Source organism: Aedes albopictus, chromosome 2 (assembly GCF_035046485.1).
Source record: "Aedes albopictus strain Foshan chromosome 2, AalbF5, whole genome shotgun sequence".
Classification (NCBI taxonomy): Eukaryota; Metazoa; Arthropoda; class Insecta; order Diptera; family Culicidae; genus Aedes; species Aedes albopictus.
Window position 1 is genome coordinate 189,170,454 of NC_085137.1, and position 19,134 is coordinate 189,189,587.

At 37.2% G+C, this 19,134-nt stretch overlaps 1 protein-coding gene across 1 annotated transcript in view; it reads right to left on the minus strand.

Annotated features, from left to right (window-relative positions):
* The window catches only part of LOC109419082 (uncharacterized), a 37,782-nt gene extending 18,858 nt beyond the window's left edge, over positions 1 to 18,924 (minus strand). The window contains exons 1-2 of the mRNA XM_019693290.3: positions 18,542 to 18,924; positions 1,071 to 1,870 (exon numbers count right to left, since the gene is read on the minus strand). Coding sequence (XP_019548835.3) covers positions 1,071 to 1,870; positions 18,542 to 18,810 — 1,069 coding nt within the window. The 5' untranslated portion in view covers positions 18,811 to 18,924. The remainder of the gene's footprint in view (positions 1 to 1,070; positions 1,871 to 18,541) is intronic.
* Between the last annotated feature and the right edge of the window lie 210 nt (positions 18,925 to 19,134).

A 19,134-nucleotide genomic window follows, 5' to 3' on the forward strand; every position in this document is an offset into this window, starting at 1 on the left:
TGTATTCCTGAATGAGTTTGTTTTTGTAAGATTACATATAAAGGAATCTCTTGATGAAATCCTTGACTGAGCGTTGGGAACTAATGAATTCTTTGAGAATTCCCTGACTTAGTTTTAAGAAATATATTGGATAAGTGCTAAACGAATATTTTTTTTTAAGAAATCTAGAAGATGTTTTAAAGAAATTCCTGAAGTAACCTTCGGAGGAATTATAATAAAAAATCCAAGAGGAATTCCATATGAGAGGGTTAGAAGCAAAGGGGTGTTAATGACAAAAAACCCACTTTCAAGTAAATGAGGTTTGAAGTTTTTGACCAATTTTCCATCCAAAATGTATGGAGTTTCAAAATCAACCCAATTTTCTCTGATTTATTGTAATTTTTCTAATCATCGTAGAAACAATCTCAAAAAAGCTCCTGAGAGCTTGAAATCTAAAGAATTTTATGATATGGTCAGCTCAAAATCGACAAAATGGTCACTTACACCCCTTTGATTCTGGGCCCCTCATATCAAAACCTAGATGAATTCCTAAGGAAATCCTTTTTTTTCTATTCTTGTGTTTCTAAAAAAATCTTTATGGATTTATTTTTTAGAATTTGCTGGGAAAAATTCAGAACAAATCACTCCTCCCCCTCCCTTGAGATATCTGAATATACATTAAAAAAAAGATTTTTAGAATATAAACAAATTCATCAGGACATGTTGGTGGAACACCCAAATTGTCTAAATTTCTGAACAAATCAAATCAATGTCTAAAATTCAACCCCGTCTGGGGCACATACTCCACCTAATTCCGCCCTGCAACACGAAACGATAGAATGAAACTGATAACAAACTGTCGGTCTGTGTTGAATCTGTTAGTCCCGCGTAGCATCAGCCGTGTCGCGAACTTCCGTGACCGTTCCGTCACGGTTTAGAATGTGATAACGCAAGCCGATAGTGATACCACAACTGGCGGCGGCACGCTCGCGTTTTCTCAATGGGTGATGCTGTGTCAGCAGTGTCCCGTCTCTTCGTTCATTTAAATAATGATTAGACACACATCTCTTCGGCAAGGGTTGGGTACTTACCGCTCGGTTGGTCTGCACTCACAACAAAGTCGTACCGTTCGCCAGACGTCGCAACCAGCGTATTGACGGTGATGGGTTGCAAGTTGTACGAATCGCTCGCGATGATCTCAAGGGTGTGATTAGCGATCTGCAACTCCAGGGGGCATACGTGACTGGCGGCGTTGATGAAACGGAACCGATAACGTCCACCCTTGCGCACTCGGTACACCTCTCGAGGTACGTCGGTTCGGTTGCTGTCGGCGTCTTTCTGCCACGTTCCCCGTCCATTGATAAGAACGTTCACCGGTAGAATGCCATCGCCGTTGGGAAGGCCCGGCATGTACATCTCGCCGTCCACGTGCATCCAATCGGATGCCACAATCAAATGCTCCGGCAGATCGAAGTCGTATAGATCTGCGTTGGGGTCGTTCGCCTCCGGTTCACGGATAATCATGGCCCCGTAGTGTCCATTCACTTTGTGGTGGCCAGCGTGCGAATGGTAGAACTGAGTGCCCGGTTCCGTCGCCCAAAACGCGTACCGAAAGGTGCTCATGAACTCCACCGGACACTGCGTTACAAATGGGACGCCGTCCATGTGGGGAGTGTCCCGCTGGTGCAGCCCGTGCCAGTGCATGGTGGTGGCCGTTCCGCCCATGGCATTCGTCATGTCCACCACTATGAGATCATCCTTGCAGACCTGAATCGCCGGGCCCGGTATCTGCCGGTTGATGGACATGACGCCCCGTTCGAACCCATCCGCTGTGAGACAACCGTGGCGATAGCAATCGCGGTGGACTCCCTCCGCGCATCGTTTGCAGGCTCTGTTGATAAAGAACAGAAACGTGAAGTTAACTCAAGAGGAAGGGTGTCGTAAATATTTGTTTGGTTCGATATGACAACTGTGTTTATAAACTGGGGTTACCGAGCTCAATTTATTTCATGGATTAGTATGCAGTTACCAGTTCAGTTCACATTATTAAAGGGATTTGTAATCTAATCGATTGAACTGGATGATTAGTTGGTTATTACTAGTATGATCATATTCATTGCGATGAGTTTACATTGAGTGGAGCTTTCTTTGTTTGTACCTGTTCTAAAGAAGTAAGACAGGGGTGTGTAAATATAACTAGTTTGGAACTTTAAAACAGTTGATAATAATTAAAATTTCGGTTCTGAAATAGGGCAAGTGTAGCAATTATGGCTATTGTACCAAACATTCGCCATAGTTGATTTTCACCCTTTAACGATGTAAATTAACAATAAAAAAAATTGTGAACAACAGATCACGTTCACAAAAGATGGTTGCACTCATTTAAACTCCACATTTTGCTCAAATTATGATAGAAATAAATCTTTTTCCTTAAAATTTCGGCTTCTTTGCACCCTTTTTCGCCATAGTGTACCAATTATGGCTAATTCCATAAGAAATACATGCAAATAGTGCGAAAAGAAACCGAAGTTAAAAAATGTAGCCATAACTGGTGATAGGAACCATTGGCGCACGCCTTAATAAACACTAAAAGTAGTTTTGGCTCCGTTTCTATATTTTTCCTGTAAAGTATGGAAACTAAGCTATCTTTTAAAATATTGATGACATTCTTGGGCTTCTCGATATTTTTGTACAAATAGTTTTCCTTAGGCAGTGCCAAAATTGGTACAGGCACCCTATTGTCTGACTAAACAAAAATAAACAAAAGCTTTTTCTTGTGATACAAGAGGGTAACAGAGTGTCAAAAATCATACAGCCACAGCTATACAGGCGTGGGTATTCGGAACTTTTCGTAAAAATCAAATTTCCTTGACTTCCTTGAGCATATATCGTCCCCTCAATGCTAGAACTAGGTAACTGGTTTTGCGAAATCGCGAGCAATTTGTTTACATCTGAACGTTCACCATAATAAACAAAAGTTTGTCGATTGAAACTACAAAAACACATAATGATGCTTCATTTAAGACCAACAAAGTGTTTGTTTTGTAGCAGGATAAGTTTTACCAGCCATTTTTACCCGTACTTTCCAAAACGAGTTACCTAGTTCTAGCATTAAGGGGGCGAATATACTTATAGAGTTTTCATGCATACGGTACAATACACACATGCAAAATGATCATTGGCAGAGGAATCTCTCAGTTGATAACTTTGAAAGTGCTAATTAATCATTGGAATGAAATCTTTGGTAATGCATGCACAAATAATGAAAAAATATTTGCAGTTCGTCAATTTTCCTTAAAACTACTAGTGTTTTAAAATTTACCCATTCTTTCTTCGAGGGGTGAGAATGGGTCACAGAAACCGAATTTGTTCCGCATTGACAACAAAGCAACTTCATAAAGTTCAGGTCAAGGTGGTATCAACTGATTAATAATATATTATATGATTGCTATGAGTTTGGGGTTCTAAAAAGTATCAATCCACCTTAAAGTGTGATGTTTCATCGAGCCTTAAAAGTGATGATTTATCAAAAATCAACTAATTGCTTTAGAAACATAATTTTATGACAGGAGCTACTTGCAACTACGAGTATGCCACCATATTTTTGCCTTTCTCGTACACTAAGTGTACTGGAAAGGCTATATGTTCACTCCAAAAATGACTTTTTGATAGAAGGCCCGGAGGGTCGAGTCACATATACCAATCAACTCAGCTCGACGAATTGAGGTGATGTCTGTGTGTGTGTATGTGTGTATGTGTGTATGTGTGTGTGTGCGTGTGTGTGTATGTGTGTATGTGTGTGTACAAAAAACTCACATCACTTTTTGGCAGTAAACCTCAACCAATTTTAATGACCGATGGTTCATTCGACGCGGCATATAGTCCCATTGTTTCCTATTGAAAATGGTTCAGATCGGTCCAGCCGTTCCGGAGTTATGGCCATTTAGGTGTTCCAGACCGGTACCCCTGGGAGGGGCCAGACATCAAAATGCAACAAACCCATGCATGCGACATATCAAACCACGGCATTTTCGATCATCTGATGAACGGGAAGCAGGAAAATAGTCTCAAAACATATCAGAACCGTTAGTGTTCCGGAACCGGTTCCAGATGTCCCGCCGGAAATGGCCAAATACAAAAGAGAACCAAACCCATGCATGCGACACATCAAACAGCGGCATTTTCGATAACCTGATGAACGGTTAGCAGGAACACAGTATCAGACCATATCTGAACCGGTAGTGTTCCGAAACCGGTTCTGGGTGTCCCGCCGGAAGTGGCCAAATAAAAAATTGAACATATCTCATTCATGCGACACATCAAACAGCGGCATTTTTGGTAATCTGATGAACGGTTAGCAGGAAAATAGTATCAGACCATATATGAACCGGTAGTGTTCCGGAACCGGTTCTGGGTGTCCCGCCGGAAGTGGCCAAGTATAAAATTGAACATAACTCATTCATGCGGCACATCAAACAGCGGCATTTTCGATAACCTGATGAACGGTTAGCAGGAACACAGTATCAGACCATATCTGAACCGGTAGTGTTCCGAAACCGGTTCTGGGTGTCCCGCCGGAAGTGGCCAAATATAAAATTGAACATATCTCATTCATGCGACACATCAAACAGTGGCATTTTTGGTAATCTGATGAACGGTTAGCAGGAAAATAGTATCAGACCATATATGAACCGGTAGTGTTCCGGAACCGGTTCCAGATGTCCCGCCGGAAGTGGCCAAATACAAAAGAGAACCAAACCCATGCATGCGACACATTAAACAGCGGCATTTTCGATAACCTGATGAACGGTTAGCAGGAACACAGTATCAGACCATATCTGAACCGGTAGTGTTCCGAAACCGGTTCTGGGTGTCCCGCCGGAAGTGGCCAAATATAAAATTGAACATATCTCATTCATGCGACACATCAAACAGCGGCATTTTTGGTAATCTGATGAACGGTTAGCAGGAAAACAGTATCAGACCATATCTGAACCGGTAGTGTTCCGGAACCGGTTCTGGGTGTTCCGCAGGAAGTGGTGAACATAATTCATTCATGTGACACATCAAACAGCGGCATTTTCGATAACCTGATGAATGGTTAGATGGAAAACAGTATCAGACCATATCTGAACTGGTAGTGTTCCGGAACCGGTTCTGGGTGTCCCGCAGGAAGTGGCGAAATATAAAATTGAACATAACTTATTCATGCGACACATCAAACAGCGGCATTTTCTGAAACCTGATGAACGGTAAGCAGAAAAACAGTCTCAGACGGCAGCCTATTTATTGCACCCATAAACAAATAGAAACGCTCCATAGAAAATCAAAAAGCGCCCCATAAAGAATGAACATATGTTCCATGAAAATGTGCAATGTTACCCATAAATAATTGAAAACGTTCCATACTTTATGAAAAATGTACCGGTAAAACATACAAATTTTCTCATTAAAAGTGAAATTTTGCACCAATAATTAATACTGAAATGCTCCATAATAAAAAACAAATGCTCCATAGACAAATGCAAACGCTCCATAAAAAATTAAAATTGTACCCATAGAAAATTGAATATTGCTCCAAAGAAAAATTAAATTGCACCATAAAAAATTTTATGCAATTCAGTATCATAATTTTAATTTTATCTAACTCATTTTGGTATCATAATGGCCAATTTTTCCGAACTGGTTCATTATGCAACTGAAATGAGTTGCATAATGAAAAATAGTTGTATAATGTTCATAATGCAACTCATTTGAGTTGCATTATGAATATTATGCAACTCAAATGAGTTGCATTATGAAAAAATCATTGCATAAAATTTTGTATGGAACTCGTTGCAAAACTCGATTTTTTCAGCACTCTTCGTATTTATCCAACTCGGCAAGCCTCGTTGGATAAATGTACGACTCGTGCTGAAAAAATCTACTTTTTGCAACTCGTTACATAAATAACTATAAATTGCACCAAAGAAAATAGATGAATTCACTATAAGTATTATCAAACTGCACCATAGAAAATATGAATTGCTCCATGAAAAATTGAAAACCGTCCATAGATAGCATATTCTCATAATTTAATTTGACAGGGCTGATTTGCTTTACATTGCACTGCTTTGGTGGTGCAAATATTTTAAGTTATGGAGAATTTTCAATTTTTTATGGAGCAAATTGTATTTTATGTGGTGCAGTTTGATAATACTTATGGAGCATTTGTCTATTTTCTATGGTGCAATTTCAATTTTTTATGGTGCAATTTGATTTTTCTATGGAGCAATATTCAATTTTCTATGGGTACAATTTCAATTTTTTATGGAGCGTTTGCATTTTTTTATGGAGCATTTGTATTTTATTATGGAGCATTTCAGTATTATTTATTGGTGCAAAGTTTCACTTTTAATGAGAAAATTTTATGTTTTACCGGTACATTTTTCATAAAGTATGGAACGTTTTCAATTATTTATGGGTAACATTGCAAATTTTCATGGAACATATGTTCACTCTTTATGGAGCGCTTTTTGATTTTCTATGGAGCATTTGCAATTTGTTATGGTTGCAATAACCTTTTGCCGTCTCAGACCATATCAGAACCGGTAGTGTTCCGGAACCGGTTTTGGAAGTCCCGCCGGAATTTGCCAAATATAAAAGAGAACATAGCTCATTCATGTGACACATCAAACAGCGGCATTTTCGGTAACCTGATGAACGGTAAGCAGGAAAATCGTCTCAGACCATATCTGAACCGGTAGTGCTCCGAAACCGGTTCCGGATGTCCCGCCGGAAGTGGCCAAATACAAAAGAGAACCAAACCCATGCATGCGACACACAAACCTCGGCATTTTTGATAATCTGATGAACGGTAAGCAGAAAAATTGTCTTAGACCATATCAGAACCGGTAGTGTTCCGGAAGTCCCGCCGGAAGTTGCCAAATATAAAAGTGAACCAAACCCATGCATGCGACACATCAAACAGCGGCATTTTTGATAACCTGATGAACGGTTAGCAGAAAAACAGTATCAGACCATATCTGAACCGGTAGTGTTCCGGAACCGGTTCCGGGGAGTCCCGATGGGTGAATGCAAACTTTTTAAGGAGTGATAGAGGATCATAAATGGTGAAAGAAATGTGTACGCATATGGTTAAATCTCAACCGTTACGTAGTAATTGAACTTTACATGTTTTTAACTTTGCTTGCCTCAAACTGGTTATTACTTGAAAACGGGCAAACTTATCGCAGCTTTTTAACCCTCATTCGAAAGTTTATTTAATTTTTTACCAAAGAAGATCTTTCAATCTATTGGTTTAGTTAAATAACTTAGTTTACTAAAGCAAATAAGCTCGAAAGAATTGTTTTGCCTTTCACGTACACCGAAGTGTACTGAAAGGCTAAATGTTCACTCCAAAAACCAATTTTCGATAGAAGGCTCGGAGAATCAAGTCACATATGCCAATCAACTCAGTTCGACGAATTGAGATGACGTCTGTATGTGTCTATTAGAGTGGGTCAACGTTGTATGGAGAAAACTTAATTTTGATCGCATCAACCCGGAACAAAATTTTTTCAATCTGTATTAGCGTCCAAAACAATTTGGAAGCGATTGGTTGCGTCCTTGTATTCCGCCTTGCGATTGAAATTGGTATGGAATGTAGTATGGGAAAACGTACTTTTCTGTATTTTATTCAAAATTTGAATTCTTTTGTCCAACACCATGTAACTATTGACGTTAAAGTATAGCCTAGGATGCGCCGAAAAACTTTGCCGAAGACCGCAAAGTGATCTCGACTCTCTCTTTCGCTAAAAACTTGATCAAAACAAATTATCATTCTTTTTGTTTCTAGAGCAAGATGTAGTCGTCGTCTTCGCATTTCAACCAAAAAATCATTGGAAAACTTAATACACTTCCCGTAATAACACAAAGAGAGGATCGATGAAGAGAAATCGAAAATGCCAGTTAGGCCTCAATGAAGAATTAGTGTCGAAATTTCAATCGCAATGCGGAATACGGGGACGCAACCAATCGCTCCCAAATTTTCACAGCCTGAGGGCATCCCGGGAAGGAGTTCCCAAAACCCCTGCTCCCACCTGGCTCCGTCTCTGCTGGGACGTGAGCACATTCGGTAACGCCAAACCGGCCAATAGCCAGCCCCATATCCCAACCCAATACAGTCCACTGCGGTAAGTATCCAACAGCGTCTCACAATTCAAGATGGCGACTGATTAATGGAATTTATGGACTTGAAACCATGCAGTATGGGTATATTTGATGTGGGGAAGAAATCTGGACTCCAAAAATGACAAACAGAGTATCCAAGATGGTGGTCTAAAATCCAAGATGGTAGCTCAAAACTCAAAATGACTTCTGTTTAATGGAGTTTTAGGCTCTAAAACCATGCAATATGGGTATATCTGGTATTGTGACGAAGTCTGGAGTCCAAAAATGACGATTAAAATATCCAAGATGGCTACCAAAATATCCAAGATGGCGTCTCAAAATTCAAGATGGTGGCATAAACTTCAAGATGGCAGGTGTTTAATGAAGGTTTAGGCTCTAAAACCGTTCAATATGGGCCTATTTGGTATGAGGAAGACAACCGGAGTTCAAAAATAGCTACCAGAATATCAAAGAAGGCGTCTCAACATTCAAAATGGTGGCTGTTTAATGAAGTTTTGGACTCTTAAACCATTCAATATGGGTGTATCTGGTATGAAGAAGAATTCTGGAATCCAAAAATAGCGACCAGAATTGCCAAGCTGCCGGACTTCAATCCTAAACGGCGGCTCAAAAATTAAAAACCAGATAAACGATATGATCTCTGATGTCAAGAAATGAATTTCTGTTAAACGTATGAAAGTGCAATATTCATCAACATTAGGGCTGTGCATTTATCGATATTATCGATAATATCGATATTATCGGATCAAATTTATCGATACGATATCCGATATTGCTCAAACCGATATAAGATGATACCGATAAAGGCTAATTATTCCCGATATTTACGATTAATTTGATTATTAGGTCAGACTTTGTAATATATTTTTTATGAATTTTATCATTTACGCACCAACATTAAATCCAAATGTTCATTTGAAGCACATATATTATACAAATGACACAAAACTTCGTCATTTTTTGTGTACTTCCCTTTAATGAAGTTATCGGATATCGATACGATATCGATAATGTCGAATCCGATATATCGCCGATACCGATATGAGATGAATTACGTTTTGCCGATACCGATAAACGGTCAGGATGCACAGCCCTAATCAACATGTCACTTGAGTTGTGTTGAAATGTGTTTTCGAAGGCACGAGAAAGGCGCCATCACCGCTAGGTGGATTAATTAGGGTTTTTTATACGATATTGAAGAAAAAATATCTGAAATTTATCATCAAATGATGATAAATTTCAGATATTTTTTCTACTCAATTTTGCCCCTCTGACCCATTGTCACCCCAACGATGGTAGTAAATAATGTCCATCTGGGAGATAAACTCAGTCCAAATTTCCATCGCTTTATGTAGCGCAATTTTGCTCAACTCATGATTACCCACCCTAATATTTTTTTCATTTTTATTTTGCTAAAACTAGAGGGATCGTACCATGTACTCACCAATATCTCAACTTATAAGATGCAATAAGATTAAAATGTGTAGACTGTAACACAAAATATTTGAATTTTAATAAATTACAAATAAATCCACATAAGATCCAAAGAAAAACTGTAAATCTCAATTTTCAGTTAAAATACAAAAACTGTTCTGCTTCTTTATTTTTTCAAGCACGCTTTCAAATAATTATGCATCCAAATTTCGGTTGTTGCTGAAAGTTCACAACAATCGTTTTATTTTGTAAACTTGTGTTATCTCATAATTATGTTTTGAAATTGGTGAAATTTGACGTAAAGGAAAACAATAAGAATTTTACAGCAGAATGTTGAAGAAATTACTAAAGTAATTACCAAAGGATTTTCCAAACAAATTGTCACAAAAAATAAAACAAAACAGAAAAGTTGTACACCGAATTCCTACAAGGGTATTGGTTCCCTTGTTAGGCATGTGGCTCCCATTTTCATCCTACGAAAAACAAAGGATTGAAGCGTTGTTTGTTTTGTTTCTTATTTTTGCATTTTTTGTTAGAAGTGAGCACCCATGAAAACAAAAAGAACGGAAAAGAGCGAATTCCTACCTCAGTTATTCTGAACCACTTAGCCGGAGACAGCATCCTTCAAAGTCGGACTTGGGTCGAACTCAATCATCCAGGGATTCAATAAACCGGGTACCTGATTGTCTGGGGAATTAGGGTACACATACCAAAAAAAATTAAAATTCTGTGACATATGATGCACATAATTGAAGCGTGGCATATTACAGATGTTTACATAACATATCATGAAAAAGTCATAAAATATCATGTAAGCTTCCATTATATGTCATGTAATTCAGCATGACTCTGAGTGTTTACATGACATATGACACAAATTTACATAATATATCATGTAATACATCATAACACTAAGTTTTCATGACTAACATGAAGTTTACATAACGTGTAAATCTCATCATTTTATCTGTGAACAAATGCTTAACGAATTGCGAATCAAAACATATTCTTGGTGAAAACTTTTGTTCTTCAAAGAAACATTGCCTAAAAAAGAATCCTTTTTTATGTGTAAGCTTTCAGTCATCTGAGTAACTTTGGTGAACACAGTATCCTTCTAATTTAAACCATTGAATTAAACTGGAAGTTCCTAAGAATACTAGCGCCACGCAGTAAGTGATTCTCGAACAAAATTGATTTCTTCGTGAAAGTTTTTAGCCTTCTGAGCAACTTTCATTCAAAACTCGAGATATACGACGTTGAGATTAACCAGCTTTCAGCACCACTAGCGCCACGTAGATCGTGATTCTCGAACTAGATCAATGCGAAAGCGCTCAGCCTTCTGGCCCAGAACGCGAGATATTTTATAATTACAGGCAAAATATAATGCTATCCCACATGTTCGACATGGTGGTCAATGTAGTAGATTCCAGAAATTCCAACAGAAATTATCTTCCAAATAAGACATTCGTCATTTGAATAGGTAAAAAATATCCTCATCCTAGAAAAAAGTGAATTTCTATGTCATAATGAACCCAATGCATAACTCGTAACTTTTTTGTGATACTTTTTGCTTTCACTTTAAAGACAAAGAAAATTATTAATTATTGATAACCTAGAACATCGTGAACACCATGAAATTTGGAAAAACGAAATTATTGGCATACCAGTTGATCTAAAAGCTGAACTTGGATGTGGGTTACGTTTACCTATATGTATTCATTTAATCTTTGCTAAGAATATCAAAAGGTGTTTATTATTCTGGGATGTTCTAGGTGTTCCATATAGTGAATATAGTGAATCATATAGTGAAGTCATATAGTGAAGTCCTTCTAATGTACAAGAATAATATTATGTATTTTCATTCATAGACACTATAGGGATATTCCAGGTCAGCCAAACTACCTTGGAATTCAGAACTTCAGGTCTACACTCGTAACAAGAACCATACCTGTTATCCTGAGTAACGTTGCATAGTTACTGGACCAATCTGAAGTCTTCTTGTTTATTATAAACCTTTGCGACATTCAGGTTTGTCCAAACTAGTGAAGTCCTTCAAATCTACAAGAAAAACTTTATGTGTTTTCACCATAAATAATAGCATAGCATAATCTGCTGAGATCCGTGAAGCTCTTAAATCTCAAAAGCTCAAGAGACACTATGGGAATGTTCCAGGTCATCCAAACTATCTTGGAGTTCAGAACTTCAGGTCTACACTACTATTCGATCAAACGATCAACGATCAAATCTGACTATACATGTCAATGGTTGCTACTCCGTTATTGATCTGAGCTGGTACCAATTGCACTGAGATCCAAATGAATAAAGGCTGGGACACTCCACTTATTCTCAAAGTGCAATTCTAGCAGCTCATACATTTTGGATCAATACCGGTGCCGGCCACGTCCTTATAGTCAGTTGGGAAGGGAAAGGAATGTTAGAGTGTGCTGGTTGTTGCTACTAAAGACCGAGATCACCTCTGCATCCCCACATCCAGCACGGACAGGGATATTTGTTAGACGGAAAGGATGCGAGATCTGGGAGTCACCGTTGGGTCGGTGATGTGATCCATGGATAGGGGGTTATTTATAGTGTTCGCAAGGTGATAGATTGTGTGGTGAATGAGGTGAATAAGGTCAAGCGGCACAGTACGCTTTGGTTGCATAACTTGTAGGCGTAAATACACTGTGCTGTGAGTGGAAAATTGGAAGGGAGGGAAACGACTTTTTTCCAAATCGTTTCTGGTTCTAGCGATGGCTATGAACATATGAATATACATGAGTTGTATATGTAGAGAAGAGAGAGAGAGAGATAAAGTGGATAGAAAGATACAAAGTAGGATGAAAAGGGACGGGCCAGGGATTGAACCCATGACCTTCTGCATACGAATCAGAAGCGGTAGCCACTAGACCACCAAGCCCGTTAGCTTCAGGTCTACAGGTCTACACTACTATTTCTGACATACTGAGTAGCGTTTCATAATCAATCGCGGTGACTGGTCCAACCTGAAGTCTACTAAATATTAGTATGAACCTTTGGGACATTGAGAGTCGTCCAAACTATCCTGAAGTTCAGCTCTTGAGAGTAACACTCACAATAAACTTTAAACTGTAATCACCCTGGCATATCATGAGTCATTTCATGATTGTTTTGAGATATTCCTGATCAACAACACTACGCCGGAGACCATAGCTTCAGGTCTACACTTGTGATAATGGTTTTTGCCACCAGGGATGCCAGATGATTTTTTGAAAAATCTGTTTCCCTTTTTTTTCAAAAAGCTGTATCCCATACAAAATTTAGGAGAAAAATCTGTATCCCATACAAAAATAAGATGACCCCTCTAGCTGAAAAATCTGTATTTCATATAAAACGATATCTGTATGGAAGCTCAGCAATCTGTATAATACAGATAAATCTGTATATGGTATCCCTGTTTGCCACTACGTAATCCACTGTACTTAACATAGTAGTTGGAAGAACAATAAGCGTTGTTATATAATTTTGGAATATTATGGGCTTCCTTACTGTTATGAAGCTTAGTTGATAAAAACAACCACTGTAACTTTCAGAAAGTAAGTCTTGACATAAGGAAATGATAGATTACATATCGTAAACTTGTATACTGTAAGAAGCTAGGATATTCAGAAAAAAATACTCTGCATGATATTCTACCCTTCTTATGCTATTGAACACCAAAACAACAGAAAAACGATAAAAAAGTTCCATAATAACGCTTGGAAAAATTCCGGTTTCAAAGGGTTAAAAAATATTCACATTCAAAAAACATATTGAAAAATCGATGTTTTGAACACCTTTTAGATAGCATTGTTTTTTTTTTGTATTCAATCGCAAAATTGGGTTGCTTAGTGAATAAAATATTGCTATTTTCTATAGCCTAATCGAAAGAGCTCATTTTTCTGAGTATAACGTGATTTTATTGGATTCCAATATCTTTGTTTTGATGGTTAAATTAACAAAACAGATTTCATTTTTGTGGATAAAATGACATTTTAATCGATAAAGTGACAGTTCGATCCGAACAAAAAAAAATCCCAAAACAAACTTTAAATGCATTTTAAAAATAGTTCCCAGACTCCAAAAATTATGAAATTTTGGATTTCGACTAATTTTTGGGCGGAGAATCCGATTATGAAATAATCCGGATACCACCAAACAACCCAATTAAAATATTTTATTTTTTTTTCTCAATTATTTTATTAAGGCTGATACAAATTTTATTTTGACTTTTTGTCCCCCCCCCCCTTCAACAATTTTTGGCAAAGTTTGGCATTTTGAGGGGGCAGATAAAAAATATTTATCAAAATATCGGGATTTGGTGAAAATTCTTTAACAAATCCGATGAGTTTTAAATATTTTTCAGATTAAATGCTTTATTATTTTTATCCTCCCTTGACCAGCCAAAGAGTGATGGGACAAAAAGTGAAATAAATATTTGTAACGGCCTAATATGGGGAGTTAAGGGAAGTTGAATATACTGTAAAATTATTTTCATAAAAGTTAAAATAAAATGGTCCATGAAAAAAAAGGAAAAAAAATATTAAAAAAAAAATATAACTTCTCAAAATGTTTTCTTCTTAAAAAAAATCGGTATTCTAGAAAAAAAATACACAAGTGTTCAAAAGAAGTTCAAAAAAAAATTAGAAAAAACAAAAACAAAAATTCACAAAATCGAAAATTAAAAGTCACCTTCTAAAACAAACGGTTTTAGATGACGAAAAATTATGTTGAGGTCAAAATGAAAAATGTGGGTATTAGAGGGTTAATAATCGAAAGAGATATTACCCACGTAACAATAATAGCTGAACTAATTCACCTGAAATTTAAAAAATCATGCTCAAGAGCGGTTTATTTATCCATTGTACAGTAATAATGATTGTTGGGTAAGGCCTTGGGTAAGGCTTGAAATCGTATTTTGGGTCATAATGACCCTATAGCACGACGAAGGTTAAAAGGTGTTGTATATTTCATTTTATTCGAAAAATAAAACTTCAAAATCAATTACTTCAAAAATCTATTTTTGATTATTTTATTTTAATAAAACATATAATGCAGTTTATTACACTCTGATTCGAGATGGAGAACTGATGCACAAAATAGCTATTTTTGTTTAAAAAATTGAAATTGAAAAATTAAATTAAAATACGCTTTAATAATTTTTTCGATCCGATTATATGAAAGTAGAGTTTGCAATAAAAATAATTTTTGCAAAGTTTAGCTGCCGTTTCCGAGATACAGCGATTTTTTTATGAAATTTTCAGAAAATTTTTAAATTTTCCATCGTTTTTGATTTTTTTTTTCATGTCAAATCATGAGGATTTTTTTTAACAATCCAAAATTACTTATTGTACCTTTGCCCACGTCAAAAATATGGACAAAATATTATAAGTTGACACAAATAATAAGCAATAAATTTACGAAACCAATGTTAGATGATATTATACGATATTCCAAAGAAACAGAAAAATTTCAGCAGCAGTTGAGTTCAACAAGTTTCCGAAACCTTACAGAAGCTTGAGAGGAGATTTAAAATTTGTGGTTCGTGTCGTCTGCAGCTGATCAATTGAACTGCTCCATCTAGTAGTGATGATTTATCGAGCAGTGGAGAGGAAGATGTATGAATGATGCCAGCCAGGAAATAATAGAACAAACATCGACAATGCCAATGCAGTCAACCAATTTGCAGCATCAATAGACACAATGGAATCAGATATACCTGAATACATTCGAAAATATTTCGTTGATATTTTTAACAAATCAATCTCTAGCATCCTCCTCGTGACACCAATAGATAAAACCAAAATTAGCTCTGCTGACTGGTTTTGGTTTTACAATGGTTCTAAGAACATTTTCGAGCTTATTTAACTAAAAAATGTTACTTGGGAAGGAAGTTTGAAATATGTATATAACTGTATGAGCAGCTCAAAGAAAAGTTTTCGATGGCAGAGATAACAAGGGCTGAACAATTTCAACTATTATATTGTCTGAATCATGGATAGCCGAAAAAATCAAGAGAACATATAATAAAGCTTCATATATAGCAACCCCAGCAAAAATATTGAAATATATGAGAAAAATGCAAAAAAGCACGTTTTCCCATACTAAATTCCATACAAATTTCAATCGCAATGCGGAATACAGGGGAGGAAACAAGTCGCTCCCAAATTTTGCACAGTTACTTTGGACGCTAAAATGAATCGAAAAAGCTTTGTTCCGAAAAAATGTTGACCCAGTCTAATGTACATACACTGGCCTAGTAACTGGACACTGCCCGAGCAGGTATCACTTGAAAAATATTGGCCAGATTCAGAGTGTCGTTTCTGTAATACGGAACGTGAAACCTCGGAACATCTGCTTTGCAGTTGTGGTATTTTATACACGCGCAGCACCTCTGAAACCTCCATTATCTCATTGAAATTCCCTTGGAATTCACGTAATCCATTGGAGATGCCTCTGAAACCTTAAAATGTCACTGAAACCTCCCTAATATGACCCTACCTAAAATGCCTCGGAATGCCCCAAAAACCTCCGTAATCCCAATGAAACGACATTGAAACCATCATAATCAATTACAATTTAAAAAAAAAAAACTTAAATCCCAACGATCCTGAAACTCTCTGAAATGCCTCTGGAATGTCTTGAAACGCCGCTGAAAACTCCTGTAACGCCTTTCAAAGGCTTGAAACCCTTTGAAACGTCCCTGAAACTCCCTTTATACTATTGAAACACCCAAAGAATCCTCGTAATCCTATTCAAACGAACGTCAATTAGACCTAACGGAACGCCCTTAAATGCTCCTGAAATCTCCTGAAGACCTTTGAAACCCCATTTCAATTGGTTTTCTGGAAATTTCCTGGAAATCCCCATGGCTCCATCTCAAATGCGCAGGAGCAATACCTGTTCTCGCAAGCTAGATTCCCTTATCAAAGCCCTGACTTAATTCATGCACAAATTTCCCTCGTGCAATTCAAATGGAGCTGTCACTTTCCCTCACGGAAAATAATCCGCTCTATTATTCCGTAAGGAAAAGTAACGCTAAACCCCAAACTAGATCAGTTGTCAAAAATACTTGGGGCAAAAAAGGAAATCTACTTGAGCACTCTACTTAGGAACAGGAAACTCAGCCTCACTTTTGTAATTTCAAATACATTTTAAATAACTCATATCTAGTTAATCATTATGCATTTCCAATTTTTTGAGATTGGCGTTAATCATGATTAATCATGATTATTAATCAATGAGCCAGTTTTAATCATTAATCATAATCACTAATCACAGATAAAACCAAATTTAATCATTAATCATAACCATTATTCAGCCTAAAAATCAAATTAATCATTATTCTTAATCATTAATCACAGAAATTGGAATTTTAATCATCAATGATTAATCATGATTCATTGGTTTGTTAATCATGAACGCTCTGCTTTCTGCACAAGGAATACAGGGGATACTCAAAATAACTGGGACAGGTAAAATTTTCACTTTTCAAAAAATGTTCAACTCGCTGTAACTTTTTGAAAAGTGCATCAAATATTCTCAAATTTTTACTGTAAGTTCATCAACTAGTTGTGTATCAGTGGTTCAAATTTGAAAAAGATCGGGCTATTCTTCACGAAGATATAAAGATTCTTGAAAAGGGTATAATTATTCGATAGCCAACTTTGCGCTTTTATATCTCCGGATTCAATGAACTGATTGCAATGAAATTTTGACCATTCATGACTTATATGATGAACTCTTAAAAACGTTTAACTTAACTTTGAATTTTTAACAAGAGAAAAAGTTATAAAGATTTCATTCATTTCACGAATTTTTAGTAAATTCATCAATTTCTTATATGCATCTCATTACTTTCTCAATTTATTAGCGGCTATGTTGTAACTTTCCTTCAAAACACATTTATATATAAGTCATTTAGAGGGAAATTAATTGAACTATAATTTGCATCTTGAGTTTTGAAACGATGTTGAAGTTTTGGATAATTTGGTGTTTTATTAGAAAAATAATCTAATCGTTATATATTTCTTCCGTGTTAAGAATTTTAAGTTAAGTCAAAGGTTTTTCATAGTTCATTATACAAGTCATGAATGGTCAAAATTTCATTGCATTCGGTTCATTGAATCCGGAGATATAACAGCTCAAAGGTGGCTTCGGAAAATTTTACCTTTTTCTAGAATCTTTATAACTCCGTGGACAATGGTCCGATCTTCTCCAAAATTGGACTACTGATACACAACTAGTGGATGAACTTACAGTAAAAAATTGAGAATATTTGATGCTTTTTTCGAAAAGTTACAGCGAGTTGAACATTTTTTGAAAAGTGAAAATTTTACCTGTCCCAGTTATTTTGAGTAACCCCTGTACGTTTGGCGAAAAATCTGAAGTTCCACATATCCGATCGAGCGTAAAAAGGTAAATGAACTTCTTTTAACTTTAACTTTAGCTTTCTGTTTTGTTTATTATGTTCAATAAACACGTGTGTAATAAAAGTAAACCACCGATGCAGGTTTCTGAGGAAATATTCCATTTTGCATTGTAAACACTAACGAAGTTGTAGAAACATTCGACTCATATGTAAACTACAGAGTAACAACACGTGGTTGTGCAACAAAAAGCTGCATTCAAAAAGCTGAAGTTAGGAAGAATTGCTGACTCATGACAACGTTCGGCACTATCATACTTCAACTTGGGCAGCACTTTGTATTGAAAACTTGTTGGAATTCACATTCACTTGCATTCGTTTGACATAAAACAATAAATTCCCTCTCAGCTTGATCAATTTCAAGTAATCACGCACTACTATTTCTACCCGTTCCCAATGGTAGCCATAAATACTGCTCGCACATTCAACACGGCTCCATCCATCCTCTCCCCCATCCACCAATATCAATAGTGTAAGAGAATGCCACTACAAGTGAAGCTGTGTAGTACTTACGGTCCCATCGAGTGGTAATGTTCGAGCACCCAATTGAAGTAGCACACGCGTGGTAGGGTATCCTCGCAGCTTCTCATGCACAGCTCGCCCGGAAATGCCTGCACATCTACCGGTGCGGAAGCGTTCCGAAAGGTTCCCATCAGGCTGGTCCATCGGGCGCTACTCTCACTTCTTACGCCAGCAGCTAGTAAGCTAACACCAATCACGACGACACCGACGACTGTCAACGGAAGCCATTGAACTTGAACTCGGAATGGACGGGATGACATTTTTGCCGACGGACGTAGAGTCTTATCAATTGAAACGCGCGAAACTATGTACCTACTCTGGTGGGTTCTGGTGGGGTTCAGTCTCGCGGAGCGGACAGGTACGTGAATACTAAGGGCCATTAGGCGGCAACTACTTTTATTTATATCGCAAATAGCCAGGACGGCCGTATGCAGGTATTAGACGAACTGCGGGGCACTTGAATCGTCACAAAAGGATTAGCGGGATCAGTGGTGTTCAACCGTGGGGTTGGATACCGCCAGTTTGCATGGAAAAGATGCAAGAACGGTTTCACTGCTCGAAATATCGAAATCGCTTTCTGGAGA